General features: G+C 46.8%; 1 protein-coding gene across 7 annotated transcripts in view; it reads left to right on the plus strand.

The window, feature by feature from the left end:
* The window catches only part of CGNL1 (cingulin like 1), an 88,147-nt gene that overhangs the window by 49,488 nt on the left and 12,871 nt on the right, over positions 1 to 25,788 (plus strand). For 3 of the 7 annotated variants that reach the window (XM_089538049.1, XM_089538055.1, XM_089538051.1), the window contains exons 9-16: positions 9,358 to 9,429; positions 11,932 to 12,138; positions 12,983 to 13,087; positions 14,403 to 14,555; positions 15,841 to 16,011; positions 17,793 to 17,954; positions 18,994 to 19,083; positions 22,536 to 22,586. In XM_089538049.1, the coding sequence (XP_089394175.1) occupies positions 9,358 to 9,429; positions 11,932 to 12,138; positions 12,983 to 13,087; positions 14,403 to 14,555; positions 15,841 to 16,011; positions 17,793 to 17,954; positions 18,994 to 19,083; positions 22,536 to 22,586 (1,011 nt within the window). The remainder of the gene's footprint in view (positions 1 to 9,357; positions 9,430 to 11,931; positions 12,139 to 12,982; positions 13,088 to 14,402; positions 14,556 to 15,840; positions 16,012 to 17,792; positions 17,955 to 18,993; positions 19,084 to 22,535; positions 22,587 to 25,788) is intronic. The other 4 variants (XM_089538052.1, XM_089538056.1, XM_089538053.1 and 1 more) reach the window with 3 other exon arrangements.

A 25,788-nucleotide genomic window follows, 5' to 3' on the forward strand; every position in this document is an offset into this window, starting at 1 on the left:
ATTCTGAACTTCCTGTTCAGGCGGTCGTCGGTTTCGGCATGGAAAAGCCTGGTCCCATCGAGTGGCATGTCCTCGATGGCCGCCTTGACGCTGGGGTTGAGGTCCGACGCCCTCAACCAGGCGTGTCGCCAGAGCACCATCGATGCCGACATGGCCCTTCCCGCACAGTCTGCCACATTCCTGGAGGCGGTGATGAGCCAACTCCCTATGGGATGGGCTTCGTCCCGGACTTCCACCAGCTGCCTCTGGATCTTATCCGGAACATCTGGTACAAGGGGGGAGATCCGTTCCATTAAGGTCTGGATGTAGGCCCCCATGCAGGCGTTATAATTGATGGCCTTCACCGCAAGGGCTGCCGCCGAATAGGCCTTTTTGGCTAGGCCATCAATCTTCTTTGCCTCCCAGTCGACGGGGGAGGTCGCCTGCTTCGGGACGAAACTGTGCTGGGCCCCTTCCACAATGGCCGAATTCGGCTTGGGGTGGTCGGCCAACCAAGCGCAGCTTGCCGGAGTGACCCTGTAGAGAGACTCGACCTTGCGGGATGAGCCAGACAGGGAAGCCGGGGCGTCCCAGGACCTCCGGACTATAGTTTCCAAGGACGGTAGCAGGGGGATGGAAGGCGGTGTGGGCACCCGTCCGTGCACCCAACGCTCCACCGGGTCGCGGGCTTCGTCCTCGGGGAAGGAAAGCTCGATGTCAAGGGCCCTGGCCATCTTGACGACGTGCTCGCTGAATGTACACACGTCGTCAGATGGAGACAATGGCTCAGGGTGCTGCATCCTCTGAGGGGAGGCTGACGTCGAGAGATCGTCGTCCTCAGAGGCAATGTCCGATGGAGGCAGGGGCTCATCCTCGGAGTCCGTGTCCGAGGTGAGGGGTATGTCCGGGACCCTGACCTGGGACCTCGGACGAACCGGGATGTGGGTTGTCGAGGTCTCCGACCGACGGCGAGGTGCTGAAGATTTAGTCGCGGGCGACGGGAGAGGCCTGTCCAGGACAGAGACACTCAGGATCGACCAGGCAGACGTGTCCTCCTGAGAATCTGCAGGGCAAGGGTTGAGTCTGGTGAACTCCTTGATGGCCACATCCCTCGGAACGGACATGAAGTACCGGCCCGTCTCCGAGTCGAAGAAGAGGTCCGGGGCTTCCTCCCCACGGACATCGTCCCCGTCGTCCTCATCATCGGAGTGGGAGAAAGACGGAGGCAGTTCCCCACGAGGGGAGCCGGTGGTGGTGCCTTCCACATCGTGAACGAAGTCCACGGTGGGCTGGACCGGCGTGTCCGGGACCGGGACCGGCTGTACCTCAGGAGCGGGTTCCGGGATGGAGGGAGTTGCAGGAGCACGAGCCTTCTTAGAGGGGGAGCGCTTCTTGTCCTTTGCCTTGGAAGGCAAGTCCGTCCCGACGTGGTCCTTTGGCCGCTTGGACTTTTTGGGCACTGGGTCCCGTTCAGCCTCCTTCCGGTGCCGCTTCTTTCCTGATCTCGGGGTATCGGCTGGGTCCTCAGGAGGAAAGAAGGGGTTCTCCGGGAGGTCCAGGACAGCGGCGGCGGCGGCGGCTCCCGATGAGGAGGGCTTCGGAGACTTAGCCCTCTCGAGGGGCTGGGCTCTAGTCACTCCCGAAGGCGAAGCCGGCTCCCTCGGCTTGGAGGCGTGTCGGGATGACTTGGACGCCTTGGAGGACGAAGGCGAAGCGAGCTGGACCTCCGTCTCTGTCCATTCCCTCGCGTGTGAGCCCTCCGGGGACGGTTTTCTCCCGGATTTCGACTTGGGCTCAAAACCCTCAGTCCCCGAGGTTTTCTGGGGGCGCTTGGAGGGTTCGGGCCATGGGCCACATCGGAGGTGGTGGGAGCCACTGTCCCGGCCGGGACAGACACCACGGTGGACACGCTGGCCCTGACGGATGTCACACTGGACACGCTGGCCCTGGAGGATGAAGCGGGCAGCGTGGAAGGCGGGACAGATGCCGGGCGGGAGCCTCCCTCCTGTACCTTGCCCAGGGCAATCGCAGAGGTGAGCCGGGACTCACGATTTTTCTGGGCTTGAGATGAGAGGGACTTGCAGAGCAGGCAAGCCTTGGCATCGTGGTCCTTGCCCAAGCACAGGAGGCAGGAGGAGTGCGGGTCCTGGACGGGCACCTTGCCCCCGCAAAGGTCGCACTTCTTGAAGGGCGCGGGCATGATTCCGGAGTCGTCAAGCCAGAGGAAAATCCAAAAACGAGGTCAACAGTCCGAAAGTCCGAAGTTACCAGGGGCGGGAGACAAAGAATGGTCAAGAGACGGTCAGAGGTCAAAAGTGAAAGTGATTCCAAGCAAACAAGAGCGAGTGAAAGTTCCTTGAAGCAGCTAGCGCGGCGGAAAAAAGGAACTGGGGAAAAGAGCGGGAAGGCAGGGGCCTTATAACGGGTGGGCGGAGTTACCGCCAAAAAGTTTCTATATGTTGCAAAGTAAACTTTGCCCAGTGATTCCAGTAGGTTCCGAGCAGCACTGCGCAGGCGCAGTGAAACCCATTTGTATGATTCGCAGAGACCATGAAGAAGAAGCATGCTTCTCAAGAGGAATGGCAAGCGCTTGCAAAACAGTTTATTTATGACTCAGTAATCACAGAGAGGGCTCGAATTCAGCCCCAGTGAACTATTTTTCATAGGCACTTACCAGTAATTGACTGTGTTTCAATCGTGGAGCTGCAATTAGAAAGGACAGGAAATGAAAAGGAGGTCTGTGTGGAAGCGACACAATTCTGACGGGGGAAAAAGAGGCTGGACTTTGGTGACCAGGGCACAGGTGGAGCATATACACAGGCATTCCTGAGACTGAAACAAGACTGGTCTCATGTTGTCTGGATTAAAGGCTAGCTTGGGCCAGGACTCCCCTGCAGCTCCCAAAACCTGGGAGGTGGCTCCTACTCAACATGGGTTTCAGAGAAAGAAGTCATGCCAGACCAATCTAATCTTTTTTTTTTTTTTTGATAAAATTACCAGCTTGGTAGATGAAGGGCATGCTGTGGATATAGTATATCTTGATTTCAGTAAGGCCTTTGACAGGGTTCCCCATGACATTCTTGCAAACAAGCTTGTAAAATGTGGGCTAGACAAGGCAACTGTTAAATGGATTTGGAATTGGTTGACTGACCGAACCCAAAGAGTGCTCAACGATGGCTCCTTTTCATCCTGGAGAGAAGTGACCAGTGGGGTCCCACAAGGGTTTGTCCTGGGCCCAGTGCTATTCAACGTCTTTATCAATGACTTGGATGATAGAATTGAGAGCATACTTATCAAATGTGCAGATGACACCAAATTAGGAGGAGCAGCTAATACCCCTGAGGACAGGATCAGACTTCAGAATGACCTTAATAGATTAGAAAGCTGGACCAAAGCTAACAAAATGAATTTCAACACGGAGAAATGTAAGGTACTGCCACTTTGGGCGGAAAAATGAAATGAACAGATACAGGATTATGGGGGACACCTGGCTGAATGAGAGACCTATACATGTGAAAGGGGTCTGGGAGTCCAAGTAGACCACAAGTTGAATATCAGTCAACAATGCGATGCGGCAGCTAACAAGGCCAATGCGATTTTAGGCTGCATCAACAGAAGTATAGTGTCTAGACCAAGAGAAGTAATAGTGCCACTCTATTCTGCTTTGGTCAGGCCCTACCTGGAATATTGTGTCTAGTTCTGGGCACCACAATTTAAAAAGGATGTTGAGAAACTGGAGCGTGTCCAAAGGAGGGCGACTAAAATGGTGAAGGGTATGGAAACCATGAAGCCCTATGAGGAGAGACTTAAGGAGCTGGGGATGTTTAGCCTGGAGAAGAGCAAGTTAAGAGGTGATATGATAGCCCTGTTTAAATACTTGAAGGGATGTCATATTGGGGAGGGAACAAGCTTGTTTTCTGCTGCTCCAGAGACTAGGACCCACTGGAGCAATGGATGCAAGTTACAGGAAAAGAGATTCCACCTCAACATCAAGAGGAGCTTCCTGAGAGTAAGGGCTGTTCGACAGTGTAGTGGAGTCTCCTTCCTTAGAAGTCTTTAAACAGAGGTTGGATGGCCATCTGTCGGGGATGCTTTGATTTAGATTTCCTGCATGGCAGAAGAAGGGGGTTGGATTGGATGGCCCTTGCGGTCTCTTCCAACTCTATGATTCTATGACACAATCAATAGGCTCCATTTTGATTGGGGCTACTGCAAGCCCAGTTGTCTAGTCATTTATCTCTAAGAGGAACTGCCAGGGCTGCAACTGCCACCTTTGGGTCTCTGTAGGCTGCCGATGTGATAAACCTCTAAACTGCAGGCTGCAGATACTGCTTTGGTTTCCACAGAGCCTGGACTGACCATATCCAACTTGGTTGACCATTAGACCTCCTGGACAGGAAGTAGGGTTAGAGGGCTTCCACTTCAGCAACAAACCTTGAGGTTTACTTTATACTCACCAAGATATAATTCTAGAACCTACCATGGTGTCTCCAGTCAGAAACAATGAAATCTCTATTGGAAGGCAGTTTCTGAGCTTTCTGCTGGCAGACCTAATAAGTCCACATGTGGAGGCCCTGCAGGAAGGGAATCTACCCTGCCATTGAATGAAACCTCCGTCGTTGTTTGGAATGCAGGTTAATATTCTACTTGATTCAGATGACCTTGGCTGTGCTGGAGAACCAAGCAAACATAGTGCAGCACAGCGACTGTATGGCTAAGAAGGTAACACAGCTCTCCTAAAATAACCATTTGTGGATACATTAATCTTTCCCGATCTGGTTGACTTCTTGCTATCATAGTTTGTTAATTTTTTGGTGGTGTTTGGAATGATGTACACTAGAAAAAGAAATATAATTTGCTTATTTATTGGATTTATATCCTGCTTTTCTCGCAAAGCAGATTCAAAGCAGCAATGTTTAGTATGGTTCATATATTCACGGACCAGTGGAACTGTGGCCCGTTACAGACGGGCCTAAAAGTGCATGCTCCGTGCGTGCTAGGGTTACAAAGGGGCGTCCTTTCCGGACACCCCCAACCCTAGGACGCGCAGAGCACGCACAAAATGGCAGCGGCCGTTCCACATGGCCGCCGCCATGACTATGTCACGACGGTTGTGATGTAGTGGGGCCGCGCAAGGAAAGAAAAGAAACTAATTCACCATGAGCGGCTGGAATCCTGCATGTCCCTTATTTGCTCAGCATTTGATATCTCAGCCAGATATGTGAACAGGCTCTGCTAAAAGGCATCATGTCTAAAACTGTGATATGACATAGTGTGGATATTCTCCCTGCAATGTTTCATTTCTTGTGGTGGTGATATGGAGTTGAACAGTGCTTGACGTTGCATGTGCCTTTTCACTTGTGTTGTGTCATGAAATGTAGAAAAGCCTTAGTTAATATCACAGTTCCCTCTACAGTGTTTGGAGAGGAGCTGTGGCTTTGCCTACAGAAGATCCAAGGTTCAATTTCTGGCATCTCCAGGCAAGCCTTGGAACGTCCCATTTCTGAGACTCTGGAGACCCCTGATAGTCAAGAGTTGATAATATTGGTCTAGATGGACCAATGGTCAGACTCCATATAAGACGGCTTTCTAATTTTGTCCTGCAGTTTCCGCCACAATCTTGCTGAATAGGTTGGGTTTTCCCCATGGATTAATGGCTGTCAATTAAACCAGGAAAGGCCATTTCCAAACTGATAGCTATTTTTTTCTTGCTTTCTTAAAATGTATTGTTTATTCTGGCATGTTGGTGTTCACTTGCGTTCAACTGTAAAGATTTTACGTGCTATAATCCTAAACACATTTACTTGGAAGTACGTCTTATTGAAATAAGTACTTCTGAGGAGGCTCGAGATGTTGCGAATTTAGATCAGAAGCCTTCAAAATAACTGTGCACTTCCAGTGATGGGTCTTTTAGCTAAACCCTAATACCAAATGATAAACAAGGTAAAATGGGTTAATCTATCCCCTACTGTGTGTCATTAGCTTGTCTTTTGATAATTAGGTTAAGTATACAATAATCCACTCCCAGGCAATGAACAAACCATGTTCCTCACAGGATTTCAGAACCCAAAGGCCAAATTCAGATCTGTTTTGTTGGTGCTGCATGCACCAGGGTACACCTAGAATGCAGCAGGTATAATACAACTGAGTTTTTAGAAGAAAAATTGAGCTAGCTCTCCTTCAGAATCCTTTATTGTTGTTTTGTGCCTTCAAGACATATGTGACTTATGTCAACCATAAGGCAAATCCATCATGGGGTTTTCTTGGCAAGATTTGTTCAGAAAGGGTTTGCCTTGCTCTGAGACTGAGAGAGTGTGACTTGTCCAAAGTCACCCAAGGTATTTCCATTGCTGAGTGGGGATTCAAACCCTGGTCTCCATAATCATAGTCCAGTGCTTAAACCACTAGACCATGCTGGCTCTCACATCCAACTCTTTATCTTGAGCGTTCAGACATAATCGTTGATGTTGTTGTTGTTTTACATAGATGCTTCCAAATGTTGCACATTTAAGAGTTAACAAAAATATCCTCAGAACCTGTTTCATTTTTCTATTTGCATTTAGTAACAGATGTCATTTGGTAGGCCTGCCGTCTTAATCCTAAAACTCTCTTCCTTCTGTCGTATTGCCAGTGCCTGACCAGTGTTTTTATGTCAGCTTTCTAGAAAGCTATGTTCTTATATCCAGCTAAGATAACCAACTTATTCTACACCCTGCATTAGGGCTGTTTGGTAAATTCATCAGCAAGGTCATGGGGAATGAGTTGCTGGGCAACTTCAGGGCCCAGACAAGGTGTCCCTGTCTGCGTAGAAATTAAAAGGTTTGTTTTGAACTTGGCTCCTGATGAGAGAGGATTGTGGCTGTTGCAGGTAGTGTCATTTCAGCAGCTGCCCTGGGCTGGAATGCCCTCAGCGACACTGAGCCATATTAAAGCACCGCAACTAAGATTGATTTATGCCTTGGAGAATGCAGACACAGAAGCAGCAAGAGTGGTACTGACAACACACTGAAAGGAGCCCTGCTGGAAGCCAGAGGTGAAGAACTGGCACTAGAGAATGACTGGAAAGCCATCAATATAAAGCAGTTATATTTCAAGTCCTGCTCTGAGTCCATTGCGTATGCGCCAAACTCCCCTTGAGTTCCTTGGGACTTTCTCCAAAGGACAAGCATATAGCACTGTAGCCTTAAGCTCCACAGGCATGCTCATCATCTTGGTTATCTTTATTTAAGCTTTGCAAATGGCCATGGGTTGTGTTTGAGAGACAGCAACTTGCTAGTGAGTCTGTGGCTAAGCCACTATTTGAACTTCGGAGCTTCCCACCTCAGGCTTGTAGCAGTACTCAAGATGCTTCCAAGATCACTGCTATGTGGCATCTGGGCAGGGTACCACTAGCAATTTGGGTGGGAGCTTTCTTCTGTCCAGCTACATACCTAAGGCGAAACTGAAGAAACAACAAGGGTTTTCCCTGCTTACCTAGCTCTTTGCAACCAACCCCAACAAAACTGCATTTAGCACTTGTTGGGTCTCTTTTTAAAGATGAAACAGGTGCAATCTGTCATGCCTCCTGGTGCGGTGAAAGAACCAGGCCATGTAGGTTCATGCCTTCTCAGCACACAGTGTTGGAAAAGCTTGGCCTCAGAAGTAAATAGCTTAAATTCAAGGTCAAGCGCTGACACTTGAAGCTCCTTTTCAGGCTTTCCTGGGTTCTTGATATATCCTAAGTATATCTGGATAAGTGAGCAGGTGACTTACTCTGTAGGAATCTCACTCAGCCAGTTCTGTGGCTTTTGTTCTGTGCTGAGCATTGACAGAGTTGCAGATGAAGAAGATACACATTGATTCAACACACACATCTGTTGAAATTAGCACAATACACCACATCAGTCCCTAGACTTGCTGGGGCAGGGAGAATTTAGTTGCTGGTGTTTATGTATTAATGTACCCACTTTGCAACAATACTTTGCCAGGGTTCCTCTCTCCTGGTTTTGAGGACTCTGCTTTGCTCTATTTTCATCCCATCTTTGTTTTGGTGCATTTTGATGTCATTTTAAATTGTGCACGGTTAATCTCCCTGGGAAACTTTTCCATACAAAAAAAGCAAAGTATAACTACTTTAATAAACACATTTAAAAAGTAAGCAGTTGAGATGGGTATCGGGACATCTGTATTGATTTCAGGTTTTGAAACCTACACAAACAATATGTGTTGCAGCAGACTGGCAAGAGATGATGCAGTGTGATGCTCCTACCTTGCAAAATATTGATGCACATACACACATATAAACACAAGAGACTCAGTTTTGAGCTTCATACACACTCTAAACTTTATATCCAAAACAATTTTCTTAAGTAGTAGTTGGTCCAAGGATGGTGTGATGGTGGCAGCGGATGAAATTCCTCTTCCCAGGTGGTTGGAAAGAAAGAGTTTGTGCACTAATGCGCAGCAGAACTTGTTAAAGGGCAGTTCATTTGAGTGAAAATGTAACCTTTGTATGGCTGCCAAGGTCACCGGGGACTTGTGGCAGTTGGCAGTTAAGTGCCGGTCACACAGCCCCTCCAGCCTCGTGATGCTAAAGAAAGGGGAGTGCAGGGAAGAGAATGCTTGGAACATGTTTTCAAGCACGGTTCTTTTCAAAAAACCTCCTCCTTCTTCTGTTCCTTTTTCTGGCAGCTTCTTCCCGATATGCTCTGGAAAGGGGAGGTGAACTCAGATTAATTGGCATGGAGGGACAGATGCTGATGGAAGCTTGAGAGGGCAGGCCCAAAGCTGGCTCTGTTTTGTTCAGAAATCTTTAGAGACTGAGAGAACAGGTTTCTATCAGCTGCATTCATTTTCAAGCCCTCTATAGAAAGTAAGATGCAGTCTGGCTGACTAGTCAGTGTTTTCAATGCCATCTCTGTGCCAACTGCTTCAGATGGGCTGCACTTGCTGGGCAGCCAGTCACAGGCACCTTTTTATAGGCATGCAGCATGTGATCCAGAGAATCTCCAGCCCTTATGAATTGGATACCTCCTCCAAGTCTTCATTCCTTCCTGGTACAGCACTGGTCTTCCCCCAAATTCACGCTGTAAACAGCAAGAGTGTGGGAGTTGCGTAGGCCTTGAGGCCTTCAGAATGGGATTCTAGTTTCATGTGTAGGTGCCAATGTGATGGCATTGAAGCTTCACTAGCGCCGCCCTTAGAAGCAGCTCTAACTGGCAGCCAGCTGAGTGAATGAAGAGACACTGAGCTTCCCAGGTCTCCTGTGGCCTTTTAGGATCCAGGAAATGCGGCTGCTTAGAAGCATGCTTGCTAATGAGCAAAACCCTTTGCTCTGCAGTAGTGGGAGAACCTGAAACAAACCTGTGTGGCAACCATAAACAGATCTTGTCTTTCCAGATACCATGCTGTGTATGGCCTTCCTGTCAAGTGACTCAAGATGATTTACAACTCAAAGTAAAGGAGACCAGGGTGGGTCAAATGTAATGCATGGCCTGTGCATGGATCCCCTGGAACAAAATGTTTAGCCCTGGAATTGCAAATTCTGCCCCGCATAAATGATAAGGGATACACCTTGTTTCTTTTTAAAACCCTGGAAGCCAAAACCAGTGTCTAAAAGAAAGGATTCTGAAGGTCTAAAACAGGCATGTGGTGGGCATGGGGAATAATTATTTTTAAGTAATAAATTGTGGTTGCTAGAGATTTCAAGATTTCATACAATCGACAATTTAGGGGTGGAATTTATGGGATGTCAGGGGGGCCCCTCTATGGCTTGAGGAAGGGTGAAAAGGACCACTCCACGTTCCCTACCTTTGCAAAAGACACAACACAACAGGAAGAGAAGAGAAGGGTAAAAGGGAAAAGAAGCACCTTAAGGTGCCAGTTACCGTGCTAAATAATGGTTCCAATGATCCAGCTGGTGACAGAAACAGTCCTGGGAGGACAGGAGCCAAACAGCATGGGTACTGTCAAGGCCAATGGAGTGGGACTTATGCCACACTTCTTTCTCTCTTGCAGCCAGCTTACAGTCCTTAATTAAAACAAAGAAGTATCATTAGATGTGCTAATAAATTGGTGTTCTAAAGTTTCCCAAGGTCTACTGAATGTTTCCAATTAAATAAACAAAGCTCAGAAAGAGAAGACCCCAGAGAAATGAAATCCTAGATGACTGGCTCCTTGGCAAAGCACTTGGTACCACTCCCCTGTTATGAAGTCCCCTTCCCTTGCTGAAGGGTGCTGCTGGCAGGTGTTGGCATCAGTAATTTTTGAAGGATGTGCAAGTGAACACAAAAGAGCATATCTACAGTGAGGTGCTCCCAGGTGTGAGTCAAGGGTTTGCATCTTGGATCTCTTGTCTCTCACTGGTCCTCTGCAGGCACCTAGCTGTTTCTGGGAGAGGGGCTCTGCGGACTGAGAATTCATGATCTTGGAGGCAGGGCGATTCTATAATTTTGCTGCTCCATTTCCCTTTGCAGAGGGAAGACTAACTTAGTCTTAAGGTCACTCTTAAAGATGCAGATAAGATTCCCTTCCTTTCCTTTCTTCTCCCCCCCCCCCCCCGCTGTCCAAATACCCTAAGATCACATTTGATCTTGGAACCTAAGCAGGATCAGCTCTGCTTAGTTTTAGATGGGCAACTGCCAATGAATCCCAAATGCTTTGGGCTCTATTTCAGAGGAAAGAATTGGCAAAACCACCTCTGAGTATCCCTTGCCTAAGAAAACCCTGTGAAAAAATAATGGCGTCACTCTTAAGTCCACAGGCAACATGAGGGCACGCACGCATATGCACACACACACACACACACACACACACACACACACACACACACACTGCTTGTTCACTTGGTTGCTACCCAGTGCACATTTTTGTTGCATTATTCCAGTACCTGCATCTTTATTTATTTAAACTTGTATCACCAACTTTCCACACACTTTTAGGAAATTCTTGCTGGCATATTTCCAATAGCTACACAATTGAACCTTTTGCAAGCTGCCTTATCAGGTGCATAAGTATTGTAAGAATACTCTTCAAGTGAATACTCTTGGTTTTCACCTCCTAAGACAACCAACTTAGATTGATGCCCACTACATCTGGTAGACTGCAATTTCCATCACCTATAACCAGCATAATGAAAGTTGTAGGTTAAAACATCTGAAAGCCACCAAGTTGGAGGAAGGTACTTTGACAAATGCCACAGAGTGGGTAGTCTCCGTCTTATCAGATGTTTCACACAGTTAATCACAGAGTCAAGTTAAAGACACTGGAAGCTTCTAATTTAATTTTCCCAGACCGCATTTCCACTCTTGGCATTTGCTGTTGATGCTTGCAGAGATCTTCTCTTGCTTTTAATGTACTTGCCAAGGAGATAAACACTATAATCAAATCTGAATTTCAGCCTTAGGAACACTTCCTAACCATCTGCTAACACCACACCTTCTTAACACCCATCCAGACAGGCTGCAGATGGAACCACTCCAGGCAGACATGACCTCCCAGCTCCCATGCCATCACGGCGTGTCCTCTCAACCCCTTTCCCCTTCACATATTCAGGATGCCTCATTTTGAGAAACTGCTCAAATGTGAAACTGCCAATCTCTTCTGTAGGAGACAGTGATTGCTGTAGCAGCCAATGACAGTCCCTTCAGCTGCTTGGCTTCCTGGGGTCAAAAACCACAATGCAGCCTGTCCCTCCATTAGAATCCCAGTTAACCAAGAACTGTTGCTGGCATGATGCATTCTCTTAATATCCTGCTTGAGAAGTACAATAACTGCATGATGGTGTCACTCATCCCTTTCAATGCAGAGTGAAATCACTTATGGATGGGCACGTGTTCCAAAATGTACATTTAACGAGTGGGGTGGAAAGGAAAGACCAAGAAGCAGCCAGTCAACAGATCCTTCTTTTTGGATTAAAATCTTGCGCCCTTTGCACTGTATCCTTCTGAGCTGATTCATGCATTGTATTCTTAGAAAGTGGATGCCTTGTTCAATGAAAAGGTCATGGCTGAAAAGATGCAAAGGAGTGCAGAAAATCATGTAATGGAAATGATTGAAGAAAACCAGCAACTGAAGGAAACTCTCACAGAGCTGGGGAATCAAAAGAAACAACTCCAACAGGAGCTTGATAATTTGAGGGGAGAAAGAGACAAAATGGAAGAAAGGCTAAACAGTTACGAGGTGAGATCATGGGCTCTTATAGCAAGAGGATTTTGTAGCCAAAATGGTGGGCTTGAGTCCTGAGTTACAGTAAAGGTGCATGCAAAGTGGTTTATAATAAATAGCATTTTAAAAAGTTATTCTTTTTGACTGTTACTCCGGGGATTCTGGGCATGGGCATCCACAAAACCCAAAACTAAAACTAAAACCAAAACTCAAAACCCATTCTCCAAGCTCTGGTTTGGAGCATAGCAGGCAAAGCCTCCACGCTACATGCAACTATAGTCTTTTTGTTTTTATTTTGTTTGGTAAATCTTTGGCACAAGGCTGCCAGGCTGATTATCAAGATGAGCTGTGGAAATAAATAAAATGAGCCTCTCGGTGACTACTAGCCATGATGGATATGCACTCACTCCAGGGCCAGAGGCAGTGGACCTCTGTATCTGTTGCTGAGGAACAGAAAAGGGAGGCTGTTGTTGCAATCCTGTCTTGCTGCAGCCTTCCTAGAAGTATCCAGTTGGCCACTGTGTGAAGAGAATGGTTATATGGGCCTTCACTGTAATCCAGTGGGACTTTTCTTGTGGCAGCAAGCATAACTGACAGAAAGCACAAAACCCACTTTTGTTAACAGGCTGGGTAAATAAAGTTGGATATTCTGCTAGGGCAAGAAGAAGTCATTAATTTTTTTACCCATGGGGGCTGCATATACTCAGCAGGCTGCATTTTGCACACCTTCCCTATAGATGATTGAGGACCTTAAAGAGGCTTTGAGGTTAGGAGTCCCAAGTGGGTAGATGGGCTAGGCAAAATGGGGGCAGCATTGCAGTCTCAGTCCTTTCTAATGTAATCAAGTGTCTTATGGCAGAAAAAGCAGCAGCACTCGGAAGAGGCTCTGGCGCGAGCGAAAGAAGAGATGCAGGAGCTTCAGTTGACCAGAAGTTCTTTGGAAGCCCAGCTGGCAGATGAACAGGTAAAGAAGAGAGTGTGCTCTTTGAAAAGTTCACCTCCCTGAAAGGTCTCCAGCTGCTACAACTCTGGTCCACCTTCAATGAGCGGCTGTTCCAGGTTTTTTCACTGCATCCTATCCTTTTGTGTGACTGTGCCTCGTGGTATACCGTTGATCATTTGAGTTTGGCTCTGTGTCACTCAGGAATGAATGTGTCATCCATCCAAGTTTGTTTTGGAGCACCATGTGAGGAGGTGTAACCATGACCTGTCAGGCCAGGCCCTCTGTCCCCCTCTAGCCATGTTTGGCCTTCCTAGGGAGCCCCTGTGGTTCCACCTCCTTTGGCTTTTGGGAGCTCGATGCTGCTGCTGTTCTCACATAGGGCACTGGAAGCCCTCTATGGAAGTTCATTATCTTTTATTGAACACATTTCCGGTCCCCCATCATCCACTTCTCTCTGGCCTCAGTTCTTGCCCCTTGATTTTCAAGGCTATGTAAACAATGCTAAAGATCAATGGCCTGGAAAACCTGGATTCTGCAGAATCATCTTGGGGCACCCGGCAATATTTTCACCAACAGAATAGACAAGAGCACTCTGACAGCTTTTATTGCCAGATTTCCTTCTTGGTTTTGAAATGTTGTGTTGCCCATTTTCCTTAAGGAGACTGCAGGGTTTAAGAGCTCAGCTACAAATGGATGGTTTTTAGTCCTCTTCTCTTAGCTTCCATTTCAATTGTGGTGTTGAATTCTTCAGTAACAGAGGGCTGTGCAGTGCGTCCTTCCACTCCTTTCTTGACACTGGTGTCCCCCGCCTGTTCCTTCTTTGTGCTGTTGAAAGTCCTTCTTTGTGCCAAAATTGGTGTGAACTCTGAGACCAGGCCAGCAATTATACTTGCTCCCCTTAAGTCGTCCCAGATTATCACTTCTAGTGTGTTCCTCTTCTCCTTGCTTGTTTCTTGCTTGCAGAATTTGGATCCCTGAAACTATTGGCATTCACTTTGAAGATGGATGGATTTCTAGCTCCCATAGTTATAGCAATACAGCTGAAAATGCAGTTTTTCCAAAAGAGTTTCCTGAGTGGGCTTTCCCTTCAGTGTTTTGTCTCATCTGTCCTCTTGTGGCACACGCATCCTTCTACTTAGATGGGCCAGCTTCTCTCATAGAGCCAGTGCTGACTGATCGGAGAGTAGCTGAGTGCCCATGTTCCCTTTTCTTAGAAAGAGGAGGATAAACACTGCAATATTTCACTGTTATTTTTTGCTTGGGAGGATTTGTGGATCAAAATAAAATCTCAGCTGTTGTTCATGTTTCACAAAGTTGATTTTTTTCACACCTCCAGAAGAACATCAGTCAGCTGAGCCAGGAGCAGCAACAGTTAACTGACAGGTTGAAAGATGAAGCCAACGAGAAGGATCAGTTAAAGAGAATGAAGAGTGAACTGGAGAATGAGCGGTGGCAACTGGACAAGACTATTGAGAAGTTACACAAGGAGGTAAGATGGGTGGGAGATTAAATATCAAGTGCATGGGGGGAGGAAGCAGATAAAAGGACCAGCTGTACAAAAGATGGGGGGGGGGGAGAGAAAGAAAGAAAGAAAGAAAGAAAGAAAGAAAGAAAGAAGTACAAATGAAAGTGAAATGTGAACTTTGCACTGAATGTTTGTGAGCCAGAGAAGATCAATGGAAGCTTTGAGTCCGGACAGGAATATCTCTGTCTCTGGGGAAAAGTGGCAGGAAGAGTCTCTTGTCCACGAAAGCCATGCTCTCTTCAACTTGGGCCTGAAGTCACCCCCATCATGGGAGTTATCTCCAGCAGGACTTAAGAACAAAATGTTTGTTGTAAAGTTGAAGGCTTTCATGGCCGGCATACATAGTTTTTTGTGGGTTTTTCGGGCTATGTGGCCATGTTATAAAAGAGTTTCTTCTTGATGTTTTGCCAGCCACAGATGCTAGCAAAATGCCAGGAAGAAACTCTTCTAGAACATGGCTGCAGAGCCCGAAAACCCCACAAAAAACTATAAAAATGTTCGTTGCTGCTTTTAATCCAGCATTCTAGCACTGGTTGCCACACAGAGAACCAAAGGGTCACATCAAACTCAGCATTACAAACAGCAGAACATATTAAAGATGTACCCATCCTGAAGCATTCTGTCCACAATCTGGCAGAGAGAACTGTGCTATTAAGGCAGCTTTTTCTGACTAGCTTTCCAAATGCCTTGGACTACAACCTCCAGCATCCCCAGGGAGCAACTGATTAGAAACCCAGCCTGGTTGATCTTGGGGGCTTTGCTTTTGATGTTACTTTGCAAAGCCCCCTTTAGAAGCTATAAAGAGCATTGAGTACCTTGTGGTAAACTGGGGGTTGGTATGATGGAACGGAGGCCCTAGACCCGGCCGGGCAACTCTTGAGGGCTAGGCAGCTGCATTAGCCTCCAGGAGACCTTGGAGGGCCACACACCCTTCAGCATAAAATTTCTAGCACCGCTGTAATGTATATAGAAAATAGAAATGCTGTTTAGAAATAGTTTAGGCTTTAGTATTTCACTCTTTGCAATGCTAGAAATTCAGGGACTGAAGGAAAATTACATTTGGTGGAGCAGAATTCTTATGGGAGGCAATGCCCCCATTTTGTTCCCCTGCATCCCTATGAGCAACACAAATTGGGAGGAAAATCACTTGCAACTTGCTCTTTGGGCATCTGTTTCTTTCCCAAAGTGTATGGTTCCTGGTCAAAGTGTCATGTGCTGCACCTCATGAACCTGTTTCCCTTTTTGCTAGATGGCAGAAATCATAGAGGTTTCGCGGGCGTCAACCCTGGAGCTCCAGAACCAGCTTGATGACTACAAAGAGAAAAATCGTCACGAACTTGTTGAAACGCAGAGGCAGCTGAAAGACAAAAACCTGGAGTTAGAAAAGGCACATCTGGCAACTCTCAAATTGCAGGATGAGGTATAATGGTTCCAAGGCCAGTGCATTTGATAATATTTTACCTTGAAGAATTATCTGGGCCCCTCAATAAATAATGCCCTTTATTTTATTCATTTAAAGTAAAGATATTCTAAAAACTAGTAGTTAGAAGCATCACATTGTACAAGAGAACAGTCACAACTCTGCCGCTCTAAACCAGTCATAGACTGTATCAAAGGTAATCAAAAGCACTAACTAAATCTTCAAGGTGAATGCCTTCATCCCCCGTCCCCAACCATCTTGTCTTCTAGTGCAATGGCTGGGAAGGGAGAGAAATGCCAAACATGCTTGGCTTTGGTTTGTCAAAGTCCTTACTGACAAGGAACTTGCTATGGTCACTAGGATCAAGAGAGGTGAATAAAAAATGAGTAAAGCTGAAAGATGTATAAAAAATTAAGAACTCATCAATCGTATAAGAGGAGAGTTAAAAAAACACAGGAACCTGTTTAGCTTAGGAAACTGGTTCTTAACAAACCCTGCATCCAAGTAAGAACTTTGAATTGGCAATGCCTTCCCACGCGAGGAAACAGGTGGGTCAGGAGCCTCAAGTTCAGTGGGACACTCCTCTCCTCCTCCACCGTTCTAGCACACACCCATAAATAGTTCTCTGAAAAGACTGAGGTGATTTTAAGGGGCCTTATCCCAGGATTACTGACCGTGTAAATAAGCTCTGGAAAGCTGGGCGAATTTAGCTTGCTGTCTAAGGTTAAGGAAGGCCTGTGAAACTACAGAACCCATCATTTTGAGGCTACCATTGCCACCTGCTGCCTCCTCTTCTAAAAGCTGTTGGAGTGCTGCCATCTTGTGGGTGGAAGAAATTATTTAAGATCATCAGTACAAACAGCTGAGAGATGCAGTTCAGTTTTTAAGCAGCTGTGTGACTGATTCCACATGGAAGCATTAAAGTGCAAGGGATTCATAATCTGCCCAGATTCTAGAGTGGCATCCAGGAAGAGGAAACACAGGATCCAGTTGCAGTCAATGGAGGGTATACCCAGCCACTGGAACTCTCTTGAGTTACTGCTTCTTCACGAGGGGCATACATATCCATGCTGAAAACTTTGTTTAAGAACACCAGTTGCAATTGTACACCAACGGCACTCACAGGAGGCCATGGTTATGCCTTGGATGGCTGAAGAAAGAAAGAAAAAAAGGACAGTGGAAACAAAGCAAAGAATGGCTCAATTGCCTGTATTGGTCAAAATGGCCAGCACACTTCAGAAATGCCTGTAATTCCTTCATTACTATGTTGGTTAAAAAGACAAGCAAAATTTAAGATAACCATAGAAAAATTATTACTACAGATTTGGTGTAAAAGTGAATACTTAAAAAATATAATAATTCCTTATATCCCTATCACATAACTTCATGTCTATTCTGAACACTTTAGTAGTACATTGCCACCCAAAACGGGGTCAAAAAGATAAAATCATAACAAAACCCCAATCCTTTTTCGTGGAAAACTTCTACACGGCATTTCGATCACCCTAACTACAGGAGTAAAATACTTCCATTATATGTTAAAAGATCTCCATATACAGGTGCCTGTTGCCAAACCGGTTAGGAGCTTGAGCACTCTGGAACCCATTCAGAAGTTAGAAAGCCTCATGGAGGTCTTACCTAGCCCCCTTTCCTGGGCAGATGCATGCCTTTAAACTAATCCCATGCAGAATTCTCTTTTATGAACTCATTAGTAAACTTCTTTATACAGAACTGGGGTCCTGACCACAGGGGCTCGGCATTGATATTTCCCTTTATTTCAGGTGCGTTTTATGGGGGAGGAATTACGGGATCATCAGAGAGCCCAAGATGAAGCTATTACCAAAACTCAGCTTTTGGAACAGACTGTGAAAGCCCTGGAATATGAACTGGAAGCCAAAAACCACTTGAAAGAAGATCGGGCAAGACAAGCCAAGATAATGGAGGTAGAATATGACCTGGGCTGGGAGCAAAGCGGAGTAATGTTCTCATGCAGTTAAGACACTGAGCATGACAGATGGACCATCATCATGCCCACCTCTGGCTTCACCTGCCTCTTAAGTCCTTTCCATGCCTACGAGGGCAGGAGGAGGAGGATTTAGTCACATCCTTTTTTCCACTTACCCTGATGCCCAGCCCTACAGATCCCCTGCTATGGTGGGCCTTCCTTGAAATAGCGGTGGGGAAAACATGACCTTGCAGATGTTATCATTTGGACTACAACTCCTATAATCTCTGTTCACTAGCTATGCTGACTTGACCAATGGAATTAAAGTCTAGTAACTTCTATACAGCCACATGTACCCTAGCCCTGCCTTACAAAATGTGGTGCTGTTTAGCTGCCTCTTCATCCATCTTAGAGCTTTTTTGGGACTACAGGTCCCCAAATGTCCAAAACAGCATGCCCAGTGGCCATGTTCTAGAGCAGGGGTAGGTAACCTGCGGCCCGCGGGCCGGATGCGGCCCAGCAAGGCCTTGAAACCGGCCCCAGCCCGGTCCTGCCACCGATTGCCGCCGGGGCCTTTGGCGTCTCGCGCGAGGGGCATGGTGGGGCAATTGTCTATAGAAGCCTCAGAAACATGCATTTATCTTAACATTTTTTAAAAAATCAGCAAATTTTTTCGTGTGTCCTCCATTTTTTATTTTAAAAAGTGCCCTCCATTAGAAAATTTTGTCCTACATTTGTCCCGGTTTATTTATTTATTTAATTTAAAAAAATAATAATAATTATTTATTTTTTAGCTTCGGCCCCCCAGTTGTCTGAGGGACAGCAACCCGGCCCCCGGCTCAAAAGGGTTGCCTACCCCTGTTCTAGAGGATACTGGGAACTGTACTCCAAAAAAGCTTCTCCCAAGCTCTAATCTAGCTGTGCTCTCCTTTGATCCAGTTTCAATATGGGTGATGTCCCTTGCAAGCTGGAGCACATGCCCTTCACTTGCCAAGGAGTCATCTTGAACTCAGCCAATGTTGCATCCTCCCTTCTAGGACAAAATAACACAACTGGAACTTGAGCTTGAAGAGGAACGGAATAATTCGGATATCTTGTCTGAAAGGATAAGCCGGTGCAGAGAGCAGGTACTTGACTAGCCTGTTTGAAACTTCATTGGCCAGCTATGCCTAGCTAAGGCGGCATGGTAGGTATGAGGGCAGGGGAGAACATAAAGGTCACCAAAATCCTCTAGATTTCTTTAACTGGCCACAAACCATCAGAAATTGAATGAGAGCCACTGTATCTGCTGCTGAATACTGCCTATGTGTTGATTTGGGTCACTAAAGTGAAAGATGAAATCAGAAATTAGAGCTATGATCCTGCAAACTGGCATTTTACCATACAAAAGAACAGTTTTTTAAGCTACAGGGACAAAATTATGATCATATTTTGGAAGTTGGTTGGGCCAGAACTTTTCAGCACTCTCAAATCTTGGCTTCCTGCGCGAGTTCAGATTTGATCTGTTCTAAGACCCATTTGTTTGTCTTTTGGGCTGTCCATGGTATCCTTAGCCCTCTTCTCCAGCACTATGTCTCAAATTAATTGATTTTCTTTCTAGTTCTGTTTTATATCTCTGCACTTCAATATCTTGTCTGGTTCTTCCATAGCTGCCCTAGTCTTCTGATGTCTTGAATGCAATCCCTGTTTTGATTAAGGGATGGGAAATCCTTAACTATTTTAGTTTCCTTGTTGTCTAGATCAAATTTCTGAAACTCCTGTGGTCATTATTTTCATTTTCTTAATATTCAACAGTAAGCCATGCACTGGCACTTTCCTCTCAGACTTTCTTTTGTAATTGTTTCAAGTCTCTCATGTTGTCTGGTAGTAGAATGATATCGTCTGCATCTCTTAAAATGTCAATGTTCCTTGCTCTGGTCTTCACTCTTCCTTCTTCCATATCTAAACCTGATCCGCATGCAGTATTTTCCGCATACAAGTTGAACAAGCAGTGATAGAATACAACCTTGTGTGACCCCTTTTCCAATTGGGAACCATTTTGCTTCTCTGATTTTTCTGATGGTAGCCTGCTGTCCTGAGTATAGGTTATGCATCCCACACTCAAATGGAATTGTATGCCCATTTCTTTAAGATCACATAGTTTGCTTGCATGAGAAATCAATGCAATGGTGAAGTCTTTTGTGTCTCCTTTTTAGGGGATAGGAATGTATACAGTGCACCCGCATCATACGTGGGTGTGCCTTACATAGCTTTCAGCATATGCTGAAAGCAGTGCTGGGAAAAGGGGTGCCCCGCTCCATAAGGGGTAATGGCGTGTGCACCACCGCTGCACGCATGAGCCCCGTTCATTTAAATGTGGCTTGAGCATATGTGGAATTCCCCTTACGTGGTGGTGGTCCGGAATGGATCCCCGGATAAGGGAAGGGCCCACTGTATTTCTCATTCCCAGTCTGTAGGCCATTGTTTTGCTTTCCATGTTTGTTGGCAGATTTTAGTTAATACTTAAGTCAATTCTGTCTCTATAGCTTGTAGCAGTTCTATTAGTATGTCATTAGTTCTTGGTGATTTATTCTTCCCCAATGCTTAGAGTGCCACTTTTACTTCCCTTTACAGAATCTGGAGCTCATCTTCATATGATTTTTCTTCTTCCCATGTGCCATTCATTCATTCTTCTCTTTTATATAGCTCTTCTGTGTAATGCTTCCATTGTTTGTTTTATTTCATCTTGATCATGTATTATATTCTTGTGTTGATCAAAGAGCATGCTTATTCTTTGTTAAAATTTCCCTTTAATTTCCTGGATCTTGTTCTTTCTATTCTGTTGTCAGATTCTATTTTCCTGCACTGATTATTATAGTAATTCTCTTTATCCTTGCACAGTAATTGTTGAACACCAAGGCAAAGGCCTTTCGTTATTGTTTCATCCCAAGTGCCAATAGTTTTGAATATGCTGCCTCTAGATCTGGTACTTTCCTTTAGCTATTAGCTTGTTGACAGAGCTGTTCTGCATCTGTTGGTCTCTTCCTGTGTTACAGTAGCCTCTGTGAGTGAGTACTGGAGCCTAATGGCATGTTTGCAGCTTCACTGTGCCATTTCCATGTATGTGGGTGCTTGCTTGGCCTCTGCAGGCATTCGGAAGATGAAGAGCTCATAAGCTTCTGAGGCTGCATTAGGGTTTAGAGTTGCATCCCATCTACAGGCTAGAAGACCTGAATGAAGGAAGCTTTCACTTTAGGGGACTTAGCAGTTGACTTAATTTGATGCTTTTAAGGAAAATATAAACCACAACAGCCTAGCCAGCTAATTACATGAGGTGGGGAGGTGGGTTGGGGCAAAATAGGTGTTTGTACTAAGGGTTCTGGAACCCCTGACTGCATACATGGGCTACAAAGGTTGCCTTGTTTTCCAAGTCCACACTGGGATGGTGAAGATGAATGGCTTCCCAGGAGACTATTTCAGGGTCTGCTAAGCATTTATAATAAGGCAAGGAAGAATCATGGCTTTGTTTTGGTAAACAGTGATGATCAAGGGTGCCAACTGACCAAACAGCCCCCCTCCCCTTGTGCCCTGAGCTTTTGTGCATTTCACCAGCAGCGGGCTCTGTGTGATTGACAGCAACACACAGGTGAACGTCTTCTAGCATGGACAGATCTACGTGTTACTAGCACCAGTTAGCTATTTCTAAAGCAGGGGTGGGAATCAGCAAAGGCTTGTTTTAGCAACAGGAAGCACTTCCTGTTTACTCCATTTTAGAAAAAAAAAGCCATCTCCCAGGCTTAAAATGTCTCTCCCCCCCCCCCCGCCTTGCTGAAAATACCCCCTTACCCTTTTTAGGGGCATTTTGGAGCATTTTCCTCAATCTTTAAATCCCTGGGGGCATTAGGGCAGTGCACCTGAAGGCAACAGACTAACAAAATTGGACATAGGACCAGGGGTATGCATTGTAAAGCCCCATCCTCCAGTACCTTGTTGGTATTCCTCTGGCTCCAGCATCTGTTGCCTGAGGCAGCCTCTTCAGTCTACCAAGTGGCAGGGAAAGCCCTGACGATCCCAGTTCAGCCAAGCACCCCATGCCAGCTGCGAGTTTAAGGCAGGAGTGGCAACTGTGGAAGACTGGGAGCCCATACTTAGCCCACCTCTGGTTTCAGAGAACTTTGTTTAGCATGCGTTCAGCAACTCATTGCATTGTGAAGTTGGATGTTCCCATCCCAATTTCCGATTGTGTTGATTCCTCATTTTTTCACCACTGCGTCTCCTGCCCTTCCTTGGGCACAGTGGTCCCTGTGGATGGCACACACCTGCTCCTTCCTTGGCGCAGATGTGTGGAACAGGCAGAGGAAAATGTGGGAGGTGCAGGCAGTGATTCAGCCAGCGATGTGCTGATATTCCATTAGCACCCTTTATTGAACAGTTGAACATTTCTGCTGAGTAAGCCAGTTTGGGGAAGCAGGGAGAAGTGAGGTTTTACTGTTCCTTTCTTCAGAATTACTGCACAACTGTGCCTAGTGGGAAAGGAAAGACAGTGGCTACAGCTATCTTCACGTTGTTATTAGAAATCAAATTACTTTTTCTTTGACAGCCAACTTTGCAGCTGCTCCTCATTCCAAATCAGGCCCACAGTCATCTCCAGGTGAGAATCAAGGGTGAAAATTCTTCAGTTTTGGAAGTGTCTGCTCTGGCAAGGAGGAAAGGCTCTGTACAAATCTCCAACTCACCTAATAGAGCAGACGCTTGCTATAATTTGCAAGGCTTAATTGATTTGTTGTTGTTAACTGCCCTCAAGTCGACTTCCATTCAACCTTCATTTTGATTACTGACTGAGCCAAAGTATAAGAAGGACAGGTTACTCACCTGTAACAGTATTTCTTCGAGTGGTCATCTGCGAATACATACAAATGGGTTTTCACTGCGCCTGCGCAGTGCTGTTCGGATACTTCTAGAATCACTGGGCAAAGTAGACTTTGCAACATATAGAAACTTTTTGGCGGTAACCCCGCCCCCCTCCTATAAAGCCCCGGTTCCCGCTCTTTTCCCCAGTTCCAAATTTTTTCCGCCAAGTAAGCGATGTAAGACAGAGCCAAAGTGAGCAGGACACCGAGGGGAGGATGGGCGGGATTTGTATGTATTCGCAGATGACCACTCGAATAAATACTGTTACAGGTGAGTAACCTGTCCTTCTTCTTCGTGGTCTCTGCGAATCATACAAATGGGTTTAGACTGACAAGCTTAGGTAAACGGCGGAGGGAGTGTCCTGAAACCAAAGCTTATGGTAAACCAAGGTGCATTTATTGCAACAATAAAAACCTTGAACCCAAAACAAGAGTCAGTCTTTGTTTGTGCACAAACCTCAACACAGCAATGGTATTGCAGAACCTGAGAAGGGAATATAAGGTCATGCAAGACCAATCCCATTGGAATTGTGCAAATCAAACTCAACAGCTCAATATATTGCAGAACCTGAAAAGGGAATGCAAGGTCATGCAAGACCAATCCCATCGGAATTGTGAAAAACCCCACAGTCAACAGAATGGAAACAATGGTATTATTTATATAAACACTGTAAACAACTAATATCAGAAGTGCAATCAATGTAATCCTGAGACCAACACAGCCCTCCCAAAGGCTGCATCCCTTTTGGCCCTGGTGTCCAACCTATAGTGTTTTATAAACGTCAATGGCTGGGACCAGACAGCAGCCTTGCAAACATCCACTAAAGAGATGCCCGCAAGGAAAGCAGACGACGCTGCAACCGCCCTAGTCGCATGCGAGCGTACTCTGGCCAGTGCCGGTCTGCCCGACAGTTCATAACAGAGATGGATGGTATTTGCCACCCATTTGGACAGTCTCTGAGCCGACACCGGCAGTCCTTTCCTAGGTTCCGAATAACATTGAAAAAGTCTTTCGGAACGGCTCGAACCCGAAGTTCTGTCCAGATAATGCCAAAGCCCTGCGAACGTCCAGCATATGCAGGCTGCGCTCCTCAGCAGTGGACAGGTTCGAAGCCAGGGAAGGCAAAACAATGTCCTGACACATGTGGAAAAATGAAACTACCTTAGGGAGGAAGGTGATGTCGGTTCGGAGCACCACCTTGTCCTTGTGGAACCGAAGGAAGGGTTCATCCCTCCGTAAGGCACAAAGTTCCCCAGCCCAACGGGCAGAAGTGATGGCCACAAGGAAGGCAGTCTTCCAAGTCAGCAGCCTTAAGTCTGTTGTGGCCAAGGGTTCAAAGGGTTCGGACTGGAGAGCGGACAGCACAACGTCCAAGCTCCACGCAGGGGCAGGGGCAGAAACCTGTGGGTGAAGGTTGTTACAACCTTTTAGAAAGTTTTTGACAAGGGGGTCCCTGAAAAAAGAAGGCAAACCATCATATTGAAAATAAGAACAAATGGCAGAAAGATAACATTTCACGGATGTGAGGCACAAGCCCGCGTCCACCAATGACATCAGGAACTCCAGTACCACCGGTACCATAACGCAGTGTGGTGGCAGGTGCTTTTCATCAAGGAAGTGAAGAAATCTTTTCCACTTGGGAGGCGTAGGACTTCTGCGTCGCTGGTTTCTGCGCGGCCTGGATCACCCTCTGTACCAACGGTGGGAGCGATGTCAGCGGAGCCACCATGCCACCATCGGTAGCGAGTCGATGTCTGGGTGTCGGACTCTCCCGTCTTGGAGAGTAAGAAGGTTTGGTCGCAGTTCCAGCCGAAGGAACTCGTCGTTGGAGAGGTGAAGAAGCGACGGGAACCACGGCTGTCTTGGCCACCACGGCGTGATGAGGATCGCATCGACGTGGTCTCTCAACATCTTCAAGACCACCCTGGTGAGCAGAGGGAACGGGGGAAAGGCGTAGAGCATCTCCCCGGACCAATCGAGAGCGAACGCATCTCCGAGGGATCTCTCGTGACGCATTCGGGAACAGAACTGGGGACAATGGCTGTTGGAGGCCGTTGCAAACAGGTCGATTAGAGGGGTACCCCACTGACAAAACATGTCGTAGACCGTCTCTGGATGAAGCCTCCACTCGTGACAGGTCGAGGCGGTCCTGCTGAGGTGGCCCGCCAAGGTGTTTTCCTCTCCCGGCAGGTGAATCGCTTGGAGAAGGATGCCCCTCGGGATGCACCAGTCCCAGATTCTCAAGGTGATGTCCAGGAGGGTCCTTGACTTGGTACCTCCCTGCTTGTTGACATAGTACATCACGGTTGTGTTGTCCGTTCTGAGAAGGATCACCTTGTCCGTGATACTGGATTCGAAGGCCCTGAGAGCTTTCTCCACAGCCAACATTTCCAATGCGTTGATGTGGAGGGCACTCTCCTGCCGAGACCACCTCTCCTTCACACAAAGGTCCCAAAGATGAGCGCCCCAGCCTTCCATCGACGCATCCGTCGTTAGGGTCAACTGTGGCCGGGGCTGGGTGAAGGGCATGCCGACGCAGACGTTGCGGGAATCTAGCCACCACAACAGGGAAGCGGTGACGGGCCTCGGTACGGTGAGCCATCTGTTTGGAGGGTCTGACATGGGGTCGAGACCGACAGGAACCACGACTGCAAGGGCCTCAGCCGTAATCTTGCCCATGGGGTGACAAACGTAGTGGACGCCATGTGTCCCAGGGCCACCTGGACGTCCCTGGCCCTCACTCTCCTGTGGGCCCGAACGACCTGCAAGGTTTGGAAACGGTCCTGAGGGAGATATGCGGTGCATTCCTCGGAGTCGAGAATGGAGCCGATGAACCGGACCTGCTTGGCTGGGACCAGGTGAGACATTTCCAGGTTGACAACCAGCCCCAAGTCCGACAGGAGATCCAGCGTGAAGCAGATGCCACTCTGCAGCTCTTCTCG

Source organism: Sceloporus occidentalis, unplaced genomic scaffold (assembly GCF_023333645.1).
Source record: "Sceloporus occidentalis isolate IW3139 unplaced genomic scaffold, rSceOcc1.0.p SCAF_9, whole genome shotgun sequence".
NCBI classification, from domain to species: Eukaryota; Metazoa; Chordata; class Lepidosauria; order Squamata; family Phrynosomatidae; genus Sceloporus; species Sceloporus occidentalis.